This window comes from Lepidochelys olivacea (assembly GCF_965140295.1).
Source record: "Lepidochelys olivacea isolate rLepOli2 genome assembly, chromosome: 16".
In the NCBI taxonomy this organism is placed as follows: domain Eukaryota; kingdom Metazoa; phylum Chordata; order Testudines; family Cheloniidae; genus Lepidochelys; species Lepidochelys olivacea.
In genome coordinates this window covers 19,664,668-19,687,946 of record NC_140426.1, presented here as the reverse complement: position 1 = coordinate 19,687,946, position 23,279 = coordinate 19,664,668, and the positions used below count along the sequence as shown (strand labels likewise).

The window sequence follows — 23,279 nt, the reverse complement described above, 5'->3', positions numbered from 1 at the left end:
TGCAAGGCTCAGTGATTCAAGGTTTAATACATCATCCATGCATGCTCTTCAGACTTGCCAGGATAGTTTGGAGAGGGGAGAGTAAGTGAATAATTAAATCAATGGGGACTGGTTGACTGTTCGCCACGTCTGAAAATCAGGTAAGTGCCTAAATATGGACTTAAAAGCTGAAACTTTCAGCCTTTTAATTAAATAATAATAATCTTGGCCTTGAACCTCACTTCAGGTCCTTGAGCCTGGGTTTGGTTTTGAGCAAACCTGGGCTAGTTTGTTCTGGTTCTGAGTTTTCCAAGTTTGTTTGGATCTAATTCAGAAAGTTTGAGTTTGCAGAGTAGTGTCCTATCAGGTTTTTTCCAACTTTACTTAACAGCTTTGAATGGCTGCTGTATAACCAAAATCTGATATAACTATATGTTTGAAACCTTAATAAGAAGTCGCTATCCTACCACATGAAGAGGTCTTTAGTTCATTTTGGCACAATCCCTTTTTAAACTGCAGGCAACTTTGCAGTACAACGTTAGCATTGGCCAGTGTGTCTCATTAAATTCCACTTTACAAAAATAACTGGAAGTGGAAGATGATGGGGTTTTGTAGCATACTTTTCTCCCCCAAGTGTGAATCAGGGATAATTCACAAGGTGCAAAAAGAAAGCAAAATAAAACAGGCCTCTCACAGGACTTACCCCACATGCTAAAGGGCAAATTCTGCTCTCTGAAACATGCATGCAGTGCTAGTTAATTTCCCTGGCAGTTGCACGTTAGTATCCCAGATCTCAATCTGGCCCCACAGTTTGGATAGGCACTGAAATTAGAACAGCAGAAAAAATATATTTCCTCTGGACCAGTGCTAAATAAAAGAGGAGAAACAGCTGTTGCCTCATCGTTAGAACAATAATAAAATACTCCATGTCCTGTGATGGACTGAATCAAATTCAGAGGAAAAACTGTCCTAATTTGCAGCTCTGGACAGTGGGAAAATTATTTTTGACATGAATTTGGTAGAGAAAAATGAATAGCCACTGAAATCCTAATACTGTTTTGGTTCCCTGAGAAATAGAACATGCAGTTGGATGGTTGAACTGGTCAGAGAGGGGACTTGTCTGGTTTTAATAATTTCTCCTCTGCACCAGGAAAGGCAGCTGTTGACTCACTTTGGGAGCATCCCAGATAACTTGTGCCATGTGCAGGGAAAGGTTCCTGGAGAGCTTTGCCTTGTTCGTCGCTAATCCCATACCAACTTCTGTAGCAAGCTGTATGCAGTCCAGGTGCATAACTCGGGAGTGTTCCGGAACAGGAAGAGTTTGGGTGTTCCCATTCAGGGCAGAGGAATAGTGCTTGACACCTACACGGTGGCTCTTATGCACCGATCTCCGTATTTCAATAATAATGTGCCTTTTGTACTCTCACTTTGAGCATGGAGTGGCACAGACAGGTGAAGTGACTTAAGGGTCACACAATAAATTAAAGGCAGAGCCAGGAATAGAACCCAAGTCTCATGACGCTTCGTTCTGTGCTCTACCCATTTGGCAATGCTGCCTCTTGAGAAAGAGGGCAGGGAGGATGGCTGCAGAACCCCAGTTCCACATCTGAATCTGAACTGCCTCCAGTTTTAGGATGGGATCAGGGCAGGTTGATACCAAATCTTCCATGAACTTAGAAAAATTGCATATTATGGCTTAGCCAGAACGACTGGAACCACAGTTCATGAAGTACTTGCATTAAGTGTTGGCAACTAGGGGATATAAGCTGGGAGATAAAATAGCTACAAAGCCACGTATTACTTTCCAGTTATGTCACGTAACTGAACGGCTGTTACAAACGGTCCCTAAACTCCACATGCTCATTACACCCTGGTAAGGTCAGAGAAGAGACGTTCAAACCCACACATGGTATTGATTAGGGCAGGTCTACATCTGTTTGAATTCAGAACGTCGAGTCCTTTCCAACAACTAGGATTTCCTTTACAGCTATGATGTCATGACTGAGGAGTGACAGGTTTTCTCCTTCTGGTTTTCACCTGGCTTTCATTACAATGTTTGAGTGATTTGAAATAATACATGGTGTTCTGCAATAATAAATTACTCTTCCTTTCCTAGTGGGGGAAGAAAAGCTGCATTGAAATGACAATACAGCTATGACATAAATTTATATTCAGCCCCCCTCCCCCCAAAAAAATCCAGGAGATCAAAGTTCGTTTTGCCTTCTTGTCTCACGCATATATTAAGGATGATACATGAGCTTTCAAATTTCCTGTCTCCTCTTAGTGTCACAAGCTTTGTGCTACTTACAGTTAATGTTTAGTTAGTTAATTTCCTTGTATTTGTTACTTTGAAAAAGTAACTGAGATCTTGAAATGAAGATTACACAATGCACATACAAGTGCCCCCATTTTATGTTAGTCAGGAAAACCACTTACTCTGTGTTTATAAATGGGCTATTCTTTCCTAATAGGCAAGGATGCCTTCAGTAGAACTCTGTGTCCCAGATGGAAAAGGCAAATAGGATTTAAGTGCCTGAGACAAAGCCCACTGAAGGTCAGTAAGAGTCTTCCCACTGAGTTCAACAGGCTTTGGGTTGGGCCCCGATAGACTCATAACCTTACTATTAGAGTTGGTTAGAAAAAAAATGGACTAAATGAAATTCAGATGAAAAAGGGAAACTTTTTTTGTGACTCTTCTACACCCCCCCTTTTTTTTTCTCCACCCCAGTGTAGGTACTATGTAATTTTTCAAATAACCAGTAGCATTTGGTAGCAGGAGTCTCCACCCTCTATTAAATTGTGTGACCGGGTTTTAAAAAACCTGGGGAATGAGCTCACTCACTGAAAAATTCTATGGGGCAGATCCTCTCCCCTGCCTGAATGCTGCGGAGAGCTTGCTTAGGTTGAGAGCTCTCTGGGGTAGGGGCCATCTTTTTGTTTGGTGTTTTTTTGAATAATGCCTAGTACAATAGGGTCCTGATCTGTGACTAGGACTCCTGGGTGTGACCACAGTAAAAATGCTGAGGCTCGATGGAGGGGTTTACAAGGAGCCAGGTGTGGCTTCCTGAGCCACAGGTAGCGATCAGAGGAGCAGAACTAGAGGAAGTGTCCACCAGTGGGCTGCACCTAGGCGGTCCTCAGCTAATGGTGTAAAGGTTTTTTCACCAGTGGAAATTTTCTGTGCTCATGGAAATGCGCTCTCTCTCATCCTTTTTCCCCCCTCCCCACAAGGGCCATCTCTGACTACCTTCACTTTGCACCACAGCAGAGAATCCAGCCCAATAGCTTTTCAGAATAACTTCTGTAGAACCCTTGGTTGGTTTCTTCCCTACTTAATTCTGTAGCAGTTTCCCACAGGGTAAATTAAATACTGCAGAACCAATGCAATTCTCGCTCTGCATCAAACTGCAATCGCAGCAAACCTAAATTATTTGGGGGTGGAGCAGGAACAAGAGAGCTGGAAAGTTGCCTGTGTGTTTCTGATGTGCACATAATCATAGTAACGAACACGGATCTGAATTCCACTTCTGGTCTTTCTTTCTAATAATGGGCTGGACCAAAAGCTAGGCTCTGATTAGCTTCCAAACCTTACGGTCTGGAACACGCAGCCTGGAGTCATCTAATCAATGTGATGTGTCATTCCTCTTCTCCCACCCGCACCCTCCCTTACTTGTGCATTTCTGAGTTTTTTAGCTGGGACAGGAAGCTGCAGCTCTGAAATATTGGGGGAGAAGCTGCCCTTTTTATATTTCTGGTGTGACCAGAAGTAGGAAATACAAGAAATCTCCAATGATTTCCAGTCTTATTTTGCAGACTCAAGTGGTTTGGATCAGCAGCCAAACATCTTAATGCTTCTCTGAAAGGAACCTCCAAACCTTCTAAGGCTCTTGCTCATCACTGCCAATAACATACAGCGGGGCAACGTTTAAAAACGCAGTCTTCACCGTGGTGCATTCAGTAACCCCAACATCTTCCTGCACTTAGATTAGGAAAGTGTAATAGCCCAAAAACTGTGGAGTGCTTTACACATGGTGGCAATGGTAGCATAAATATACTTAATGACAAGTACATTTATAAGCAAATAAGTGTGTCAAATCATGAGCTTTTAATGGTGGCCGCTGGCTGTTTTGGGACCTAGGCTAGACATGCTCAGGCCAAATGTTTCCCTTGCTGTTACTCACACTCTGCCTGATCCTGTGGGGGTGCTGATGGGCTCTTACTTCCCATTCAAGATGCTCTGGCATGGAGATCACTCAGCAGTTTCAAGGATCAGGCCCTGTTACATTGTGCGTATCTACATATACACATCCCCAGGACAAGAGAGAGGCAGGGTGCTCTAGTGGATTGGGTACTGAACTGGGAGGCCTTGGTTCTCTTCCCAGCTCTGCCACTGACCTGCTACCTGACCTTGGGCAAGCGCCTTCATCTCTGCATCTGTTTCCTTTTCCACCCTTTGCCTGTCTATTTAGGGGCCATCTCTTACTATGAGTTTGTATTGCTCCTAATACTCTGGAGCGCTAATTGCACTTGGGGCTTTTAGGCGCTACTGTAATACAAATAATTAATCACCGAAGCAATTGGTTAGAGAAGGCTGATAGTGAATTGCAATGTACATGAAGCTGGTGCCATGGAAGCGGTCCATTCTACTTTTAGTTTATTTGTGGGGGGGATGAGAGAGAATTTTAGATCGTCAAAGTGACTCAGCCCAGAATCTGTATGACGTGAACCAGCACTACAGAAAGTTCTCGTTCCTTGTCTGGGGATGTCCTGTCTCTCATCTCAGCAGAATTACAGAAATTGATCTTTACGGTAAATATGCAGATAAAACCTGGCATCTGGTTTGGCTGTCTTGCAGACACAGATACACCCAAAGTATGTTTGTATGCATGCGTTGCCTAGCTCCCCAGATTCAATACTGGCACTAAAAGTAGTTGGATTAAAAAACTCTCACTGGGAGCAAAATAAAAGGGCTTTGCTCTTGCCAAAGAGATCAGCTTTGGGTTATACATGAGTGTACCCTTAGGGATAATATGCCTTGTTTGTCAACAAAGAGGCGTTTTTAAAACTCGAATGGATTGTCTTCGAAGCAGTAGCAAGTACAGATTTCATGTAAAAGAAATCAGAGTTGCTTTGACATTGCCTTATGCTTCATTTTTTCATTCTTCACTGGAGCTCAAACAGCAAACCCCCTCTCAGCCCTAGTCTTTCTCCAGCTTTCGCACCTGTATGGTGCTCTGCTTTGGGGCCAGATGCAAACCGGGTGAGGAACCCAGCCTCTACTGTTTTTGATACTGACATGCTCTGTGAGTGAGAGCGCTAACTGGACACCCGATGGGGAATGTGGACAACCCAGTAAGCCATACTATTGTGACATGCTCTCATCAAAGAGGTGTGGATAATGGAAGTGACTTGTCTCAGGGTAGCTCTGCCAATCTGGTTAGGGTGTAGTGTTCCTCTTTAGTAGCCAGTAGGGTGAAACATTGGGCTAGGAAAAGACCTTCAGAGGCATTCTCCTTCTATTCGTGGTGTGGTCCAGTACCCATTACTTCCCAGATGTTAGCTGAGTTTAGATGGGCAGATATTAATTTAGGAAAACCCTAGAGCCCTATTTGTCTGAATTTAAAGAATGAGGAAGGAAAGGGGAGGGGGGGTGCCTTGTCTTCGTATATCCAGTAAACAGGAGTATGTTTGCACTGATGGAGGCAGATCCAGCAAAGATGCAACCCACTGGAGCTCCTAACTGAGAACAGGGCCTGTCTCACGTCTCCTTTGCCTTGAGAAGCTTGCTTAGGAGAAGCCCACTGGAGAGTAAAGAGCAAACAATAAAGGCAAAGTATTTTTGCAGCACAGGAGATGATTTCCCATACTTAAGTCTTGCACTGCCACTTTGCAACCCTTAGCACTTTGTGTGTCTGTGTGTGTCTTTTTCCTTCCTAATCCTGCTCCTGAGAGTTTGAGTGCTGAGCAAACCGTGTGTGTGCTCATAGTCTAGGAAGGTGAAGGGGCATCCTTCTCTATCTCCCCTGTGTCATGCAAGGAACAAGGGTGGCTACTCCAGCACTGCTCAGTTAGAGGGAGGGTTGGTGGACACCTGGGGACTCCTAAAGGTGTAGGATCACTGGACTCTGGAAGAAGTTCTGATTGCTCGTGGGAAGGGGTAGGGCAGATGTCTTTAAATAAGAAATGTTCTAAAATATAACTCACTGGCACAAAGTCAGCAACCTGGGGTGAGACTAGACATGGTGTGGAGGCTGGGTTTGGGATTTCTGAAACCTCAGTGCTGGGTTTTTGGATTTGCAAACCTAAAACCACAAGTGGTTTGGATCCATGATCCATTTTATTGGAACCACCAAAGTCTGGGTGGCTGTTGTGAAGGTTCTGGGTTGTTCCTGTGTCTCGGGTTAACCAGAGAATCTCAGACACTGCAAATATTTCATATCCGTTCTGCAGGGCAATACAATGCAAGTGCCCCTATAATAATGAATACCTAATCCTTATGTAGCCTTTTTCATCCATACACCTCAGAGCCCATTGCAAAGGAGGTTAAGCATTGCAGTTGGCCTCATTTGATCTTCTACTGTTGGATGCTTACACTCAAATGAGTATCTCAACTTCATTGAATGACCCACAGACACAAGATTGCCCAGAATTAGGTATGCATTATTCAGCATAATGGAGAGGACAAACACTACAAAAACTGTCTGGATTTAGCAAGCTGTTTTCTCAAGGAGATTTAAACGATAGCAGAGAATAGGATCCACCCATTGTAAAAAGGTAGCTGGCAAGGTTCCGAAGGCGCCTACCCATGTCACCTGAGAGTGGCCCTGTCTCCAGAGTGTGACTCCCGCTGCACGTGCTTTAATGACCCCTTTGTGCCTTGCTGCTTGAGACAGCCCAGGCCTTGTGTCCAGTGGATGGCAGGTTATTGGAGTTGGATCGACCTGCTTGCTTTTTCAGGGGAAGTCACAGATGTTCTCAAGCCTGAGAGTTTCTGAGGGACCGTCGGCCAAGAATTCCTTCCAGCCCTTTTCCCCAGTCCACCCCAGTACCTGCTGCGCTGCTAGCGTCCTCAATTCTGCCCTAGTTTTCTACCCTGTCTCTTATTTTTGACAGATCGGACTCCCACATGGTTCTGCCACCAGTATTTCCAATCTGTCTGTCCGGTGCTTGTGCTTCTTTTTAAAATTTTTTTTCTCCCTCCCCTCCCCCCCAACCGTTTTTACGACCCGTTTTTATGTAACGGAGCAAAATCAACAAGACCCGACCGTGCCTTGGTCCACAAGGGAAGTGCAGGGCTCTGCTGAACTTTCCAAAGATAAAGTGGAGCAAGCGTCTACAGCTGCCTCCGCTCTGTGCTTGTACTTGGCCCTTCTGTTACTTGTTGGCGGGAGACAGTTACATACTGTGATCGTGATGCTCAGCTACCTCTGTTCCTGCCCTGCCCATGTTCTGGGGGTCACCCAGCTGCACCCCCTTCATCCCCACGCCGAGTTAGTGCATCTGAGGCTGGTCTGTTTACATTCTGCCCCCAATGGGCCATGGAAGCAGAGAATGGTTTTAGCGGCGTGGTGGTCACCCAGCTACATCCCCTCCTTCCCACTCTGTGGCCCCTAATTGAGACTGGGGAGCGGGGCATACAAGAGAGTTCTGATACCACCTCTGTGGGGCCCTTCAATAAAGGGGATTCTCAGGGGTCTGGTGAAAGCCTCCTTATGCTGCCAGAGCAGCACAAAGGAGCTACAGCAGCATGAGAATCGGGCCCTGTAAAGCTGTACATCTCTAAAGCACGGGAGTAGAAACACGTTGATTTAAACCAAAGGGTACGTCTGCCCTGCAGCTGGGAGTTGTGATTCCCCGCACAGGTAAACTCGTGTTAGCACCGCGCACGCTAGTGTGTTAAAAGTAGCCGAGTGGGCGGCTTGGGCTAGCTGCCCGCATCCACGCCTGCCTGCCTCCCTCCAGTCGAGCTCAGGTGGGTGGCCCATGCTGCTATTTCTGAGCTGAGCGAGTGCGTGTCTGCCCACGTGCACAGCTCCTGGCCGCAGTGTAGACAAACCCGAAGTGTCCGGTCTCCTTTTCAGCTGGTTGTGCATCTCTTCAGGTGTTTCTTTTCTGCTTTTCCTTGTCTGTCACCTCCTTCCTCTCCAGTCTGCTGCCTGTGAGCCAACTTCCTTGAACTTCTGCTTCTCCGGTCGGTCTCTTTTTGTGAGAAGTTCAGGAACTCTAGTTAATTGCTTGTGATTAGGCAAGAACAGACTTGCAAGAGCCAGTCACTCAGGTGGGGAAAAGAAGGAACAGGGGAGGAACAGAGAAAAAGGTTTCTTCAAGGCGGAAGGTTTGGACTTCAGCATATTTAATATTCGCAGCAGCTGCCTCTGTTCATCACAGCGCACGGACTGTTATCCTTCTATGAAAGACCTTTTCTCTTTGAGAGAGTATGCAAGAGACAAACTCTCTGAGCTGATGAGGATTTTTCTTATAATTGTGTCTGTTTTGCTCATTTGTGTGTGACTTTTCCTATTTTTAAAAAAAACCCAACAAATACAATGAAAACCCTGGACAAACAGGGAGCTGTTCTGTTTCCATTTCAAAATATGAAACCTGGATTTGTGCAGGAAATAGCCCAACTTGATTATCATGCACATTGTGTAAAGAGTTGTCACTTTGGATGGGCTATCACCAGCAGGAGAGTGAATTTGTGTGGGGGGGTGGAGGGTGAGAAAACCTGGATTTGTGCTGGAAATGGCCCAACCTGATGTTCACTTTAGATAAGCTATTACCAGCAGGACAGTGGGGTGGGAGGAGGTATTGTTTCATATTCTCTGTGTATATATAAAGTCTGCTGCAGTTTCCACGGTATGCATCCGATGAAGTGAGCTGTAGCTCACGAAAGCTCATGCTCAAATAAATTGGTTAGTCTCTAAGGTGCCACAAGTACTCCTTTTCTTTTTGCGAATACAGACTAACACGGCTGTTACTCTGAAACCTGTATTTTTTTTATTCACCTGTCACTAAAAAGAAACTGGCACCCACCACTCAATCCCCTGCCCACTTGTAACAATTTTGGAACTGAGACAGTGCCTTCTATTCTGTTCATTAACTTGGTATGAGATGACCGTAGTAACACAAGGCCACAGTTGAGATTTGGGATCCCTTTGTGCCTGCTCATACCTGGAGCAAGAAACAGTCCTTACCCTGGAGAGCTTGCAATCTAGGAGACACAACAAAGGGTGGGAGAAAGGTAGGATTATCTCCTTTTGACAGAAGAGAAACTGAGGCACAGGGAACTGAGTCCAAGAGGGAGTCTATGGAAATGTGAAGAACTGAACTCACCCAAATCTCCTGAGTCTCAATCCAGTGTCTTAACCAGAAACCTGTCCTTTTGCTCAGCACTTTGAGACCCTCAGCTGAAATAAATACCTAGCAACCACCTATACTTTGGATGATTGAAGAGCTACAAAAGCATGAATAACTCCTAACCCTGCTGTAACTTCTATTACCCCCATTTTATAGATGGAGGGGAAACTGAGGCAGCGAAACCTTGCTTGACTTGCCCGAGCTTGCACAATGGGTCTGCAGCAGAATCATACATATAGCTCAGAGTCATACATATAGCAAGATGTTTTGACTCCTACCCCTGTGCTTCAGCCACTAGCTTACTTTCTCTTTTCAAATAATAAAAACTTTTGAATACTTTGATTTATTTTTTTAAATGCATCCTTTAAACACTTTGCTTTCCAGGCTCTCTCCTGTGCAGAGTTTCAGCCCGAATGAGTGTTGTGAGGGTAAAATAATTTTGCTGTGGAATAGGAAGTTCTGTTGCAAGCTTTAAATGCAGGTTATTGGCCTTTTAAGCAACCTTCAGCGCTTGTTTGTGTGGGAATGCTTAGGAAAGTGAAGCCCAATTCACCGAAGATGTGAATTTTAGGTGCATAAGTTAAAGCACATTAAACCCTCATGTGGGTGCTCTCTGTCAGAAGGAAGTGGCCTTAGTTTGCTGTAGCTTACGTTTAAACTTTCGTGTTTCACGTCATACTTTTGGTTATTTCAGCTTAACTTTTCTTAGACTCCCCATATCGACAAACTCTCTGCATTTCCTAAAGGAAATGATTGAACTCCACCGTTGCATACTCTTCATCCCTCTATTTCTAAAACCTCGTAAGTTGCGGGGAGAGGGAAAGCTTCTGTGAGGTCCATGCGTAGCGTTTCAGCTTCATTAATCAGCTTTGCTAAGTGGCATATTCCTAGCCCATGAGCGTTTTACAAAGGGAATGTCTTTCAAATGGGGAAAAATTATAGCCTGCTTCGCACTAAATTGTTCAAGAATAATTCTGGTCCCCACTTCTCAACAGATAAATCTGAAGTCGTAACAACCAGAAATGTAATCTGTCTGTCCAAAATAATTGATGAGCTGCAGCTTGAATCTAAACCTAAATGGGCTTTAAATGAGAAAATGCTGGAGACTGGGGCACTATATATCATCTCCGAGGCTGCTGCTTTGTATGAGAGAGACAGTGGGGCAAATTGAGAACGAATGAAGCTATGGAGGGTTTGACGCGATTGGTCGTGTCCTGTCAGCTCTGATTGTCTTTCAGATTTCTTCTGCTTCTGGAATTTGCTGAGTAACGCCTTCGTTCGGCAGTTAGCTGCATGGAGGGGAATCTAACTTTAAACTCCGTTCCCCATGGCCCCTTATGGGCCATGCAGGGCAGTGTGTTCCAGCCATGCCCCCTCTGGCTGACCCTGACATGCTTCCAACACACCCTCTATACCTGGGGCTGGTAGCAAAGCCAGTGCAGAGCTCTTCTGCCAACCCTGCCCCAGCCAAGGAGAAACCCCTGCACAGGGTGTGTTCTCTGGGGTTCATGTCCTCCTTCCTGCCCTCTCCTAGGGCCCCTCTACGACGCCAGAGTGGCATAAAGGGGTCTTAATGTAACTGGCAGTTGAGGCCCATTGAGTCTCATGAAAGGCTTAAGCTTGTGCTGTATGATGATACCTGCTGTCCCATTAATCTTTGTGAATTTGTACATTTCATCTATTGAGCTCTATGGTGGCGACTCTTCCCTCCGCGCCGCCCCCCCCCCCCCAAAATCTGGTCTTTGTTTCACTGACATAAAAGCAGTGATTGAACAGATGCACATGGCCTCCTGCTAGAGGTTTCCTTTGGCTCGGTGTTTCTGAGCTGTGCTCGCCGCAAGATAAGGGGAAATCTTACATCACGGTCAGGAAGTGCTAAAGAAAGTTCCTTTCGTCATTTGTCACCGCGTTATCTTCAGCGTTAAAGCTGCAACATTCCTTGCATGCTGCAGCATCCATTTAAAGCCCACAGCTTGGACCGAGTCCAGTCGGCAACATGGCTTGATGCCCAGCCCTCCAGTTCTATTGTGTGTAACACATCCCCTCCAATGTACTTCCTCCCTGAAGAGTTAACGCCAGCCTCATGAATTCCCTGCTCTAGAAAAGTCCTACCTTGCTTGGGAGCCAAAGCTACCACCTTATGAATCCCATCCCATCCCATCCCATCCATCATACTGTCTGCCCCATTCTTTCCTCCTAGCTTCTTTACTGCTTTATTAAATTTCTCTTTGAGAGCTTTCAGACTGCCCACTAGCCTCCACATCAAAAGCTAAAACTTATGATACCGTCGTCTAAATGCAATGACTCCGGATACAATGATGCTGATGCTGGAAGTCATTCATTTTTTACACAGCTGCCGGGGTGAGTGTCCTGTTCTGCCTTCCAAGGTTGGGGCCCTCAGGGTGCGTGGAAAATATTAACGATAAACTAAAATATTGCTGCCCGGAGAGTTCATTTTCCTGAACAAAAGAATCTCTCAAACATTCGAGGTATATTGGTTTTTGAGAAGCTCAGGGGTATTTGGTGTTTTATATTGATTGGTCCCTCCTCTGTAGTGTTAAAGGAAGGACAAGAATGCTGGGGGCGATGAGAAGCTATTTTAATTTGGTTGATTCCGGTAGCACTCGCAATGTACTAGACCTTTACCCATGAGCTTGGGAAAGTCTTACCATGGGGAAGCACAGCTGTCCAGCCGGCCCAGGTGTTACTATTTCTAGTCATAGAGAGAGTCTCATGATGACTGGTGATGGGGTAGGATAAATGAGAAGGGATGTGGGCTAATCTCAAGTGTTCAACCTGTTGAGGAAATGTGAGTCTCCTTGCTCTTATTGTTAGCTCTGTACTCTGACACCCTTCATCCATGCCAACCGCACAAAATTTAGCTAAGGACTTTGGGCCAGGTGCTCAATTGGTGCAAATCAATATAGCTCCAGCTGGAGTGAGAGGTTTACCAATTTATACTGGCTGAGGACCTGGTCCCTTGTATTCAGGGCTTAAATTCAGCTGGAGCCATACAGAGCGGAGATCTGGAAAATATTTTCAAACCTTTGGGAGCACTCCCCCCCTCCGGGGGCTGAAGCCCTGAGCCCCAAATGTTTGGGGGGCCTCCAGGAAATGAATTTAAGCCCTGCTTCTATTTATCACCTTTCATGACAAAGAATGCAAAATAGGGGTGTGTGTGTGTGGGTTTGTGTAAATTGCTTAATCTCTGAGGAGAGAGATGGCAGCCATCTGATGTACAATGCACCACAGCCATTGGGGGAGGGGAAGAGTTTATGGAGGAGATGGTATGATGGGATAACATGATTTTGGCAATTAATTGATCTTTAAATATTTGTGGTAAATAGGCCCAGTGGCTTGTGATGGGATGTTAGATGGGGTGGGATCTGAGTTACTCCAGAGAATTCTTTTCTGGGTATCTGGCTGGTGAATCTTGCCCATATACTCAGGGTTTAGCTGATCACCATATTTGGGGTCGGGAAGGAATTTTCCTCCAGGGCAGATTGGAAGAGGCCCTGGAGGTTTTTCGCCTTCCTCTGTAGCATGGGGCACGGGTCACTTGCTGGAGGATTCTCTGCTCCTTGAAGTCTTTAAACCACGATTTGAGGACTTCAATAGCTCAGACATAGGTGAGAGGTTTTTCGCAGGAGTGGGTGGTTGAGATTCTGTGGCCTGTGTTGTGCAGGAGGTCGGACTAGATGATCATAATGGTCCCTTCTGACCTTAATATCTATGAATCTATGAGTTGACTCGGGACGCTCTGGTAAATCCTCTGTTTAGGGAATGTACAGGGTCACGCACAGCAGCCAAGGCGGTGCTTTTTAAGGCTTTTGCTGGAAGACCCCCACCTCGCCCTCCCTGGCAACTGCAAAGAAGTCCATTTATCTATGATGGAAGGGTGAGGGACTGAGTGGGCCTTGCTATGATTCTGTGAGTAGGGTCTAGGACTTGAGACCTGCTGGCTAGACAACCAAACCATTCCCCTTCCACTGTTTAGCAAATACAGACTCAAATGAGAGGGAGGGTGGCCATATGGTTAAGGTGCCGGATGGGGACTCCAGTCTGGGTTCAATTCCTAACTCTGACACCAACTCCCTTCTGTGCCCTTGGGCAGGTCAGTGTCTCTGTGCCTCAGTTTCCCCTTCTGTACAATGGGGATGGTAACCCTTTCTTTCTCCCACTTTTAAATCTGTCATCTTTATGGATTACTGTAAAATCTTCGGAGCGGGGATTATTTCTTACATGTGTATAGCACCTCGCGCAGGAGAGCCCTGATCTTGGCTGGGAATTCTAGGTGCTACGGGAATAGAATTAATAAATAAGTAAGATCCATAGGAGGCAGGTGTAAGAGGCCTCCCCAGCTAGCTGCCTTTGGAGGGTGCCACTGCCAAATGTTGAGGGGGGGGAAGTCTGCCCTGGCCATGGCCATGGCCCTGCCCACATTCCGCCCCCAGGTCCCACTCCTGCTCGTCCTCTTTCCTCCGAAGCTCCGCCTATTCCCCTCCCTGCTCCACCAGCATGGGGGCCTTGCAGGAGGGGGTGAATAGGGGTGTGTGTGTGTGTGTGAGAGCAGTGAGCTGCATGCTGGTGGGAGGGCAGGGGAGGGGGTAAAGAGGCGTGAGCAGCAGGGAGAGAGCCAAGCGGGGCTGGGCGTGTAGCGTGGGTGGGGCTTCGGGGGGAGGAGGCTGAGCGGGGCCAGGGCCATGGACCGGGCACACACAACCTCCCCAATGCAGAAGTCATGCACCACCCATGGCAAGCTCCTTGCTTGACTCACTGCTTTTCTGGCTGAAACCGGACCGAACGTTTCCTTCCTCACAGACATGTAACGACCAAATAATCCCTCTGCATTTCACTAGCCTATGCAGCCACCTCGAGGGTTTGGCTCCTCTTTTTTTAAATTTTTTTTTAAACAAGGTCTCTCAGGATTTGTAATTGATTGAGGCTGAGAAGTAGGCTAGTCTGCCAGGGAAGTGCAGCTGTTTGTACGCGGCTGCTGATATCTCTGCTGTATGGGCTATGTGCCAGCTTACTTAAGGTCAGGTTGCAACAGAGATCCATTAGGCTAAACCCAGACTACAAGGGGAACGACTGTTTTTCTTGAGGCACTTCCTTCGATAGCCTTGTGGTTGGGATTTTTTTGCTTTTCCTTTGTCTCAGGTGCTGAATGCTAATGAGGCTGGAATCCTGCTGGAACCTAAAGTAGTTGGTTTGGGTTTAATTAGATGATAAAACTTACTTTTCTCTTGTTTACTCAATAAGGAGCTGGTCCGGGAACTCTTCAGTTCCTGCTTATTCAAATATTTCCATGGGATTGCTTGTGTGAGGTAGGGCTGTGGGACAGAGGCCTAAATGGGGGAATGCAGATAACCTTGCTGACATTATAACTGCAAGGACAGGAAAGGAACTGTGAGTTCACACAGAATGTACATGGAAGGGTGGGCACGTAGGATCATGGGTGGCCCATTTTAGCAATATTAAGGAACATCAAGCAGCAAGTTATACTTAAGTGCACCAAGCCCAAGTATACTCAGCAATGTCGCAGAATCTACATTGGGATGCAGAACTGTGCTCCTGATTTTAAACTTTAATTAAAAATATATGGTGTTCTGAAACCTCAGGGTTGTGAAGAAAGCCTTTGAAATGTGATCAGGATGTAAGCTGATGCGGGGTTGCCTGCCTGGGTCTTGAAGCAAAATCACTCTGAGCAGTGAACTGCCATGTTCATCTTGACGAATCACGAACTCTGAAACCTAATGCCAACTTGAAAATAGCCCCCTGTTTTTCTGCTGATTGGCTGGACGTCTCTGAAAAGCCAATGTAAGCTCTCACTGCTGAATGAAGTGGTGGGGTTGGGGAGGTGGGGTGGGCCAGGCTGCTGGTTTCTGGGGCACTCGGTGTTTTAATCTCCGTCTCTCCCCAGCTTTACCTTCATGTTCATTCCATCCACAAAAGGGGACTGGAAAAGGAGTTGCATCAATGTGCCAAACCCCTCAACAGCTTCCTGACTGCCACCAGCCCAAATACTCCCACTTGTCCCCTCCTCCACTTTCCCGCAATGTTCTTCCAATGCAGTTATATGCTTGCAGTACAGAATTTTGTGGCAAGCTGAAAATTTGGCAGCAGCCCAAAATAAATCCGATTTTATATGAAAGCAAATAACCCAAGGAGCCACTGTACTGATTAAATCCAGTACAACAATAAATAATACAGTGAAAAGCTTCATTTAGGAAGAAAATATAGCCAGAAGCTGCCGCCGCACATCCGAGTCCCAGAAATTGGGGAGTCTCACTATGGAATTTAGGGCTAGCTTGCTGCAGAGCGTGTGTGTGTGTGGGATATGGGTGTGGCTGCAGAGAGGAAAGGTCATCTTCCCCTTTGGAAATTAGGGTCCTGGATGGTAGTGGAACAGACTGTAGCTGGCTGCAGTTTACAGCCGACTCTCATTGCTGTGTTCTGGAATACTTCCATAAAAATCAGCTCAGTTGTTTAAATACAAGCCTTCATTTGCTTTATTGCAAAGAACAGCACAGTGGGGTCATGACTGTAATGACGATTCCATGTCTGAAGAAAGCCAGTAATTGGGGGACTCGCTCAATGTAGTTTGTGTAACAGAGGGCCCATTACAGCCCTCCTAGGATCATACTCTTAATCAGAGCTGACCAAAGAATCTTAATTCTTGTTCTGCTTGGCTTCAAGGACTAATTTCATTCTATTAAACATATTTCTTGCTCTCCCCTGCACTCTACTGAAGGTTTATCCCCAGGCCCTTCCTGGTTTTAAATTCTTCATTGGCTAGCTAAGCACTGACAGGATGTAGCCCCCAAATCTTTCACAACTCCACTAACTCCCGCTGTAGCGCTGTTCCAGCAAGGTCAGCGCTTTCAAAGGCAGTGTCTTCTCCATTACTGATGTTTATGTAGGCTCTTCAGAGCCTCTGCGTTGGGTGAAGTGTTCATCCGGGATGAAGGGCTGAGCCTCCTCTCTTGCCTGAGTGTAGATCCAGTAGGAGCTGTGAGGACAAACCACCATACTAGTTTTAAAATGGAGCTTAATACATTTCTGAATGGGATCATACAATGGGGGTGCTGGGATAGAAGGGGACTGGACTCCATGACCAGGAGGTCCCCTCCAGTCCTATGTTGGTGGTGCTTCACGCAGCTAGATAATACAGGTGTAGAGTTACCGGCGTAGGGGATCAACCCCTATATTATCACCAGTAGGGGTGGCGGTGGATTAAGAGGTATAGGCAATGGAGAGATGAGCACAAATGAGATTTGAGAGGAGTTTGGAGGGGAAGGGGTTTAAGTTCATGTCCTTGTCATAATCTTTCTTAAAGGCGATTCTGTCTGACGTGTGTGCAATGGAAGAGAGGGGAGCATTCAGAAGGAGCTGAGGGCATTCAGCACCCACAGCCCTTCTCCTGCAGCGCACTAGGAATGAATGGTGGGATTGTTCAGCTTTGGAGGTGCCAGCTCTTGGTCTGGGAGCTTTCAGGGAGCCAAGAGTCAGAACAGCACAGTTAGCTGCCAGGCTTCCTAAATAAATCTCTGCCGTGGCTAAAAGGCTTTTATGTTGATTTCACCATGTGGGACACTTGAAAGAAACCTCAGCATTTCCTCTCTGTTCTCCAGACAGTCTGTGCACTTCCTTGTGAGCCTGTGTGATCCATTACGAATAGGGACAGCAGGACTCCAGGGCAAGTGAAAGCAAGAATGCAACAAATGTTACTGTCCTCGTGGAGTGTGGAACTCCCACCTGCCTTAGGATTGAGGGTGGTAGAAGGACCTCAAGGCTCCAGTTGAGCAAGGTACCCAGTCACGTGAGCTGTAGCTCACGAAAGCTTATGCTCAAATAAATTTGTTAATCTCTAAAGAGCCACAAGTACTCCTTTTCTCTTAGCTCTAAGCTTGTGAGTAGTCCCAGTGATGTTAAGTTAGGCGTGGGCTAAAGTACTCTGCTGAACTGGGCCCTTACATGGATTTTGATGTGAATTGCTTGCTTGCATGCTGTTAGCCATTGCAAACACCCTGTGACAGTGTACTCAGCCGGTTGTAGCTAATTATTAACATATGGAACTTCTGTTGCACCATCTAAACCAAAGATTTAACAATCTTTCAGAAACCTTTTTGAAATGCCTCAGTGTCCATGTGAAGTGGATAAGTGTAAGTATTCTATAGATGGGGATACCGAGGTAATGTTTGCACTGTAGCAAGGTTAGAAGCAGTTGTTAATTAGCTCTCTTTAATACAGGAGTCGGAGTTGTAGAGATGAAGGCAGGTTTTGTGTTAAGACACTCGACTGATACTCAAGACCTAGGCTAAGTTCCCAGCTCTGTGGCATACGTTCCAGGTGGGCAAATTTTTTAACCTTGCTCTGTCTCCAATTCCCCTTCTGTAAAATGGGGACAATTCTAATTTCCTACCCCCCACGATGCTGTGGTGAAGATGAATTCATTGACTGTATAGTGCTTGGATGCTAACATGCGGAAGGCCGTCTAAGTGTATTGGTAGAAAGTTTTCCTTTTTCCATCAACCGTTTCAGGGGCTCTTTAAATGGCTGGCTGGATTCTTCCTGGACTCTTGTCATCTATGTGAACACGGCAACTGTCTGATTGCATATTCGCTGTGGTGTTCGATGTTTTCCGCAGATATTACCTGGAGCACTAATTTAGCAACTGGTAGTGGCGCCACTGGCATGATAGTTTCCAAATTTGAGTAAGATGCACAATGACAGCAGCAGGTAGCTCTTGTTTGATGGGGTTTTTAAAAAATATTTTTGCTCTTTGCTCATCTCCAGTGAGATGAGATTAGCTAGGTTGGATAGAACTAACCTTAGAATCTTGTTATGGCTTATGTCCACTCATCAGAAAATATACTGTCAGGAGAAGACTTCTAGTTTGCTTTGATGCTGTGCTTGCGCCTTGATCTTTCTGAACTCCGATGCTGTGAAGTTGACTTCTTCAAAGAATTTGAACTGAAATTCTACAGCACAGATCTTGGGGGTTCAGTTTTTAAGTCTTCTGACTGCAAGGAGAGAGTTTTTTAATCCACTGCTGCGAGAGACAGTCATTCTTGTCCATAGATGCCAACCCTTATTTCTGCCTGTGCATTGGGACAACAGGGTGAGGCGGATGCTATGAATACTGCAAAAGGGGAAGGCAATTTTTTTGCATTCAGGATTATGAAAGGAAGCTTGCTTGTTGTCGTCTGTAATTATGGTTAAAACCTGTGTCATTAACTTTTCAAATTGGAGGCTTAAAAGGATTTAAAGTAAATACTTAGTGGAAATTTGAGATGAATGAGATGTTAACAAAAAAACAAATCCCTTCTATAAGCAAATTAGTTTTGCATAGGCTGAAAGCGCCTGCAGAAGCCTGGAAGACTGAGGTGTACTATGAAGCCTATGCATTGGGACACCCACCCACCAGTATATATGTTGTAAGACAATTCTGTAGAGGCTTTCAGTCTATCAGAGTGTTAATTTTGTCTTTTCAATCACAAAAATGATCATTCTGCCCCCGGGTCTATTCAGCTAATGAGAATGTTCGGAGTTTATAATGATTCTAATGATGTAATGTCTCTAGCCTGTGTTTTATTGGTTGAGTTTTATTGCCTACTGCTGGAGCTGTGTGGGTGGAACTACACAATCTCCCTGTTTTGTCTAGTTAAATTAGTTTCTCATTAATTAAGTGGTCTTTCTAATCCACTGCCTGACTAGGGTTGCCATCTTTCTACTCTCACAAAACCAAACACCCCTGTCCTGTCCTGCCCTGCCCCTCTTCTGAGGCCCCGCCCCCACCCACTCCATCCCCCCTCCCTCTGTTCACTCTCCCCACCCTTACTCACTTGCTCATTTTCACTGGGCTGGGGGTTGAGTTGAAGAGTGGGGGGCTGAGAGCTCTGACTGGGGGTGTGGGTTCTGGTGTGGGGCCAGGGATGAGGTGTTTGGGGTGTAGGAGGGGGCTTTGGGCTGGGACTGTGCGGTTTGGAGGGGGATCAGGGCTGGGGCAGGGGGTTGGGGCATGGGGGGGAGTCAGGGGTGCAGGCTCCAGGTGACGCTTACCTCAAGCAGCTCCCAGAAGCAGCGGCACATCCCCCCCCATCCGGCTCCTATGCGGAGGCGCAGCCAGGTGGCTCTGTGTACTGCTCCATTTGCAGGCACCTCCCCTGCAGCTCTCATTGGCTGCCATTCCTGGCCAATGGGAGCTATATAGTTGGCGCTTGTGGTGGGGGCAGCACGAGGAGCCCCCTGGCTGCCCCTATGCATAGGAGCCGGAGTGGAGACATGCTGCTGCTGCTTCCAGGAGCCGCATGGAGCCATGGCAAGCAGGGAGCCTCCTTGTCCAACTCTGCCACTGACCAGACTTCTAACGGCCCGGTCAGTGGTGCTGACCAAAGCTTCCTTTTTGACTGGGCATTCCGGACACCTGGCAACCCTATGCCTGACCCCTTAAATATAACCCCAAATGCAATAATATTTATAGGCACACTTTGTGCAGTTTTCTTTGTGGAGATATGGGTTGGCCAAGGAGGTTATAGTTTGATTCTTTGCCAGTCTTTTTGTTTGGTAGGTTTTAAATTGCATATTTGTAAAGTTTGCAAGTAGTAATTTCTACCATGCTAAATTGGCCAATTGGGGACCGTTAACAGTACAATGTGACTACAATGTTACTGACCCAATGCAAACTGTGTGGCTGGTGCAACCAAATATGCAATTTGAAACTTGTCCCGAGTAGTCATATGACATTATTTCTGTTCCTTGATTGGCTGATTTATGTAACAATGTGAGAATTAGGAATATTTGTGAACAATTTGTCAATGAGCAAGTAATCCATGGAGAATTTTGCATAATGAGTACACTGGAGAATTTTGCATGGAAAACTTGCCAACAGAAAAAAGGTGAAATTAATTATTTGCTGCACAGTCATTCAGTCCGCTCTAATAAATAACAGGGCTGAGAGCCAAACAACTGAAGCAACACCTTACTTCTCTCATCCTTCCTTTCTTGTTGCCATACATTTAGTGTAGAAAGAGCCCTCTTTGTGTTCCCAGATTACAAGGTCACGCACACATGGTCACAGTGCAACAGTCCATTATTGCTATTGTCAAAGATGACATTTTTTTTACGAGGCATTGGATTACTCAGCCAATTGAGCCATATGGCTAGTGGCCGAACAATCTTAAGTATTTTATTGTGGTCACAAACGAGACAAGAATTCAGATGGGCTAAAATTAATGATGACCAAAACTCTGTGAAAAAAATCTTCACTGTGAGAGACTTGCTGTGTTTATCTGTGATTTTTTTTTTTTTTTTAAAAACTCATACCTAAGGCTCTCTGCTTAGTGACCTGCCTCTGATTTGGTCTACAAACTTCATTTCAGGTTGGATCACCAGAATGGCAGCTATCATCTGTATTCTAGCATGTCAATTTGCTGATACATCAGCACATCGGAGGAAGTAGGAGGGGAAACGTAAAGTACTGTTTGGATCGGCTGCCAATGGTTTCTGACCTGAGAGGGCAAAAAAAAAATCATTTTTCTGTCCTTGCTTCTTTTTTCATGTCACTTGTATTTTTTATTTTTGTAAATATATGGGGGGGGTGTGTGTCTGTCTGTCTGTCTACTGATACACACACACACACACACACACACTCATCTCTCTCTCTCTCTCTCTCTCTCTCTCTCTCAGTATGTCTGAGACTTGCATGGGGAGCCATGGAATAGATTCAAATTGTCATTAGTTGCAAACTCAGTAATAGATTTTTATATAACTTTTAGCGTAAGTTCTGCTCGACTTAGAGCTTGAAAAGGAAACATCCTGCTCTTAAACTGTTTAGAACCTGTGCCTTGTGAATACACTTAAACTTCAAGTTTTAGTTTCCAACAGGGCCTCTGTTGATGGTATATTATTGAGAGTACACGCTCCATAATGGAGCAGTGGGGAACCTGTTTGTACTAGCATGCTCAGTAAACGAATGCATCTTCTCACCAGGCAGTTCCCATATTCTTCTTCACTTCCTGTTGCTTGCGAATTTTGATTGTCTACAGTAAGTTACTGTTACAGAATTACAGCCTTGTCTCTTTTTTCCCCTCTCTTTGCAGTTCCTCTGTTTGAAGAACATTCGAACGTTCTTGAAAGTCTGTCATGACAAATTTGGATTAAGGAACAGTGAGCTGTTTGACCCGTTTGACCTCTTCGACGTGCGGGATTTTGGAAAGGTAAAAGTTAACTCCTCATCTGTGTCGAAAAAGGGGTTTGAAAGCGCTTTTACTGCTGCTGGGAGCCCAGACCATTTTCGAAATGATCGGCCCAGCATTGGGCAGGACATACAACCAGCTTGGATTCTGCATGGCTCGTGCAACCCACACCCACTCTGTGTGGCACCCTGTCTCCCCTGCCCCTGGTGGTGGCTGGGTCTTGCAATCGATCGATGAGCCTGCTACATCCTTGACTTGCAGAGCCACCTCTGCTAAGCTCAGGCTGTGTAGAGGCTCCTGCTTTAGAACTGGTGCACTTTCTCTGACCCGAGTGGCTCGTCAAAGTTCAGGGCTCTGTGGGTGTTCCAGCTGGGAGTAAAACTTGGTCGTAGCCAGGTATTTCTTGCAGTCTTGTTTATTGACAAGGAACATACTGTGTCTCTGAATGCAGAAGGAAGCAAGAACAAAAAGGAGCTGTTTCTTAGTTTACAGCCCTGCAAGCCCCAGGGTGACACTGTGCTCACAGGTTACTGCTTGGTTTTCTTGCCACCCCCTCCCCCCCCCGTGCACGCGCAATCTTGCCTATTCGGTTTCTTTCTATGTGTTTTCTGACAGACACACACCTACTTGGTCACAATACCCACTTGACCCTTCTGTCCCCATGGGGCTAGTTTCTCGCAGACTCTGCTAGGCTGTGTTTTAGGTGGTGCCCCTTAACCGTTTCTTACAGCTGTCTTAAATGGAGGACTCGGTCACCATCATTTTCAACAAGGTTTTAACTCAACGCACAGCAAGGTTTCATCCAGCTCACAACCGAACACACAGGTCCCCATACTGGTTCAGTCTCTACTGCTGATGACCCACTCAGGGGTAAAAAGAAAAGGAGTACTTGTGGCACCTTAGAGCCTAACAAATTTATGTGAGCATAAGCTTTCGTGAGCTACAGCTCACAACACGCACATGTCAGGCAGATGTATGCTGGGAGCAATTTACAATTCAGCTCAAAGATCCAGTTCTACAGGAGTTTGAGCATCCTTTCAAAATTCTTCTTGCCTGTTCACCTAGACCAAGTAAGCTGATGAGTGACATCTCCCAGGCACACGACAGATTTCCTTTTTGGGGAACAAAATATTGTAATGGTTGCTCATAAAAATATATAATTATTTACTGAGATGATGTTATTGGAGGCAGTGGGTCTAGTGGATCTGGCAGAGCTCTGAGACTCAAGAGTCTTTGGTTCTGCTTCCTATTCTGCCACTGGCCTGGTGGCTCACCTTGGGCAAGCTACTTCACATCTCTGTTTCTCTTCCCTTTTGTCTCCTTAGATTTGCAATTGCTTCTGTCTCTTGATAGGTGTACATACAGTACTTAGTGCCGTGGGGTCCTAATCTCGGTTGAGGCCTCTGGGTGCACTTGCGATACAATAACCAAATCTATATAGACCAGTTTGTTTCCATGATGGTGAGCAGATTTCAGGCTTGGGCTAGTTAATCCCCTAGATGCTTTTGAAAAATTTATCCAGAGACTTTTCCAACCAATAGCCCCCGGACAATAATTTTGTTTTATTTGTGCTGTGTGTCACATAGTTGAGAGAGCAAAGGGAGAATTTCCTTTTTCTGTGTTTAATGGCAGCAGTGAATTCTGGATGAAGCCCAGGTGGAAGGGAGCTTCTGAATGGTTTTGACAAGAGCGTGTCTGTCTGATATCCCTTTTACTAGAATTCAATGGCATTAGCACTCTAAC

The 23,279-nt window shown here is 45.8% G+C and overlaps 1 protein-coding gene across 2 annotated transcripts in view; it reads left to right on the top strand.

The window, feature by feature from the left end:
• VAV2 (vav guanine nucleotide exchange factor 2) overlaps positions 1-23,279 on the top strand; it is a 325,980-nt gene that overhangs the window by 41,475 nt on the left and 261,226 nt on the right. For both annotated transcript variants that reach the window (XM_084649861.1, XM_084649862.1), the window contains exon 2: positions 21,441-21,557. In XM_084649861.1, the coding sequence (XP_084505987.1) occupies positions 21,441-21,557 (117 nt within the window). The remainder of the gene's footprint in view (positions 1-21,440; positions 21,558-23,279) is intronic.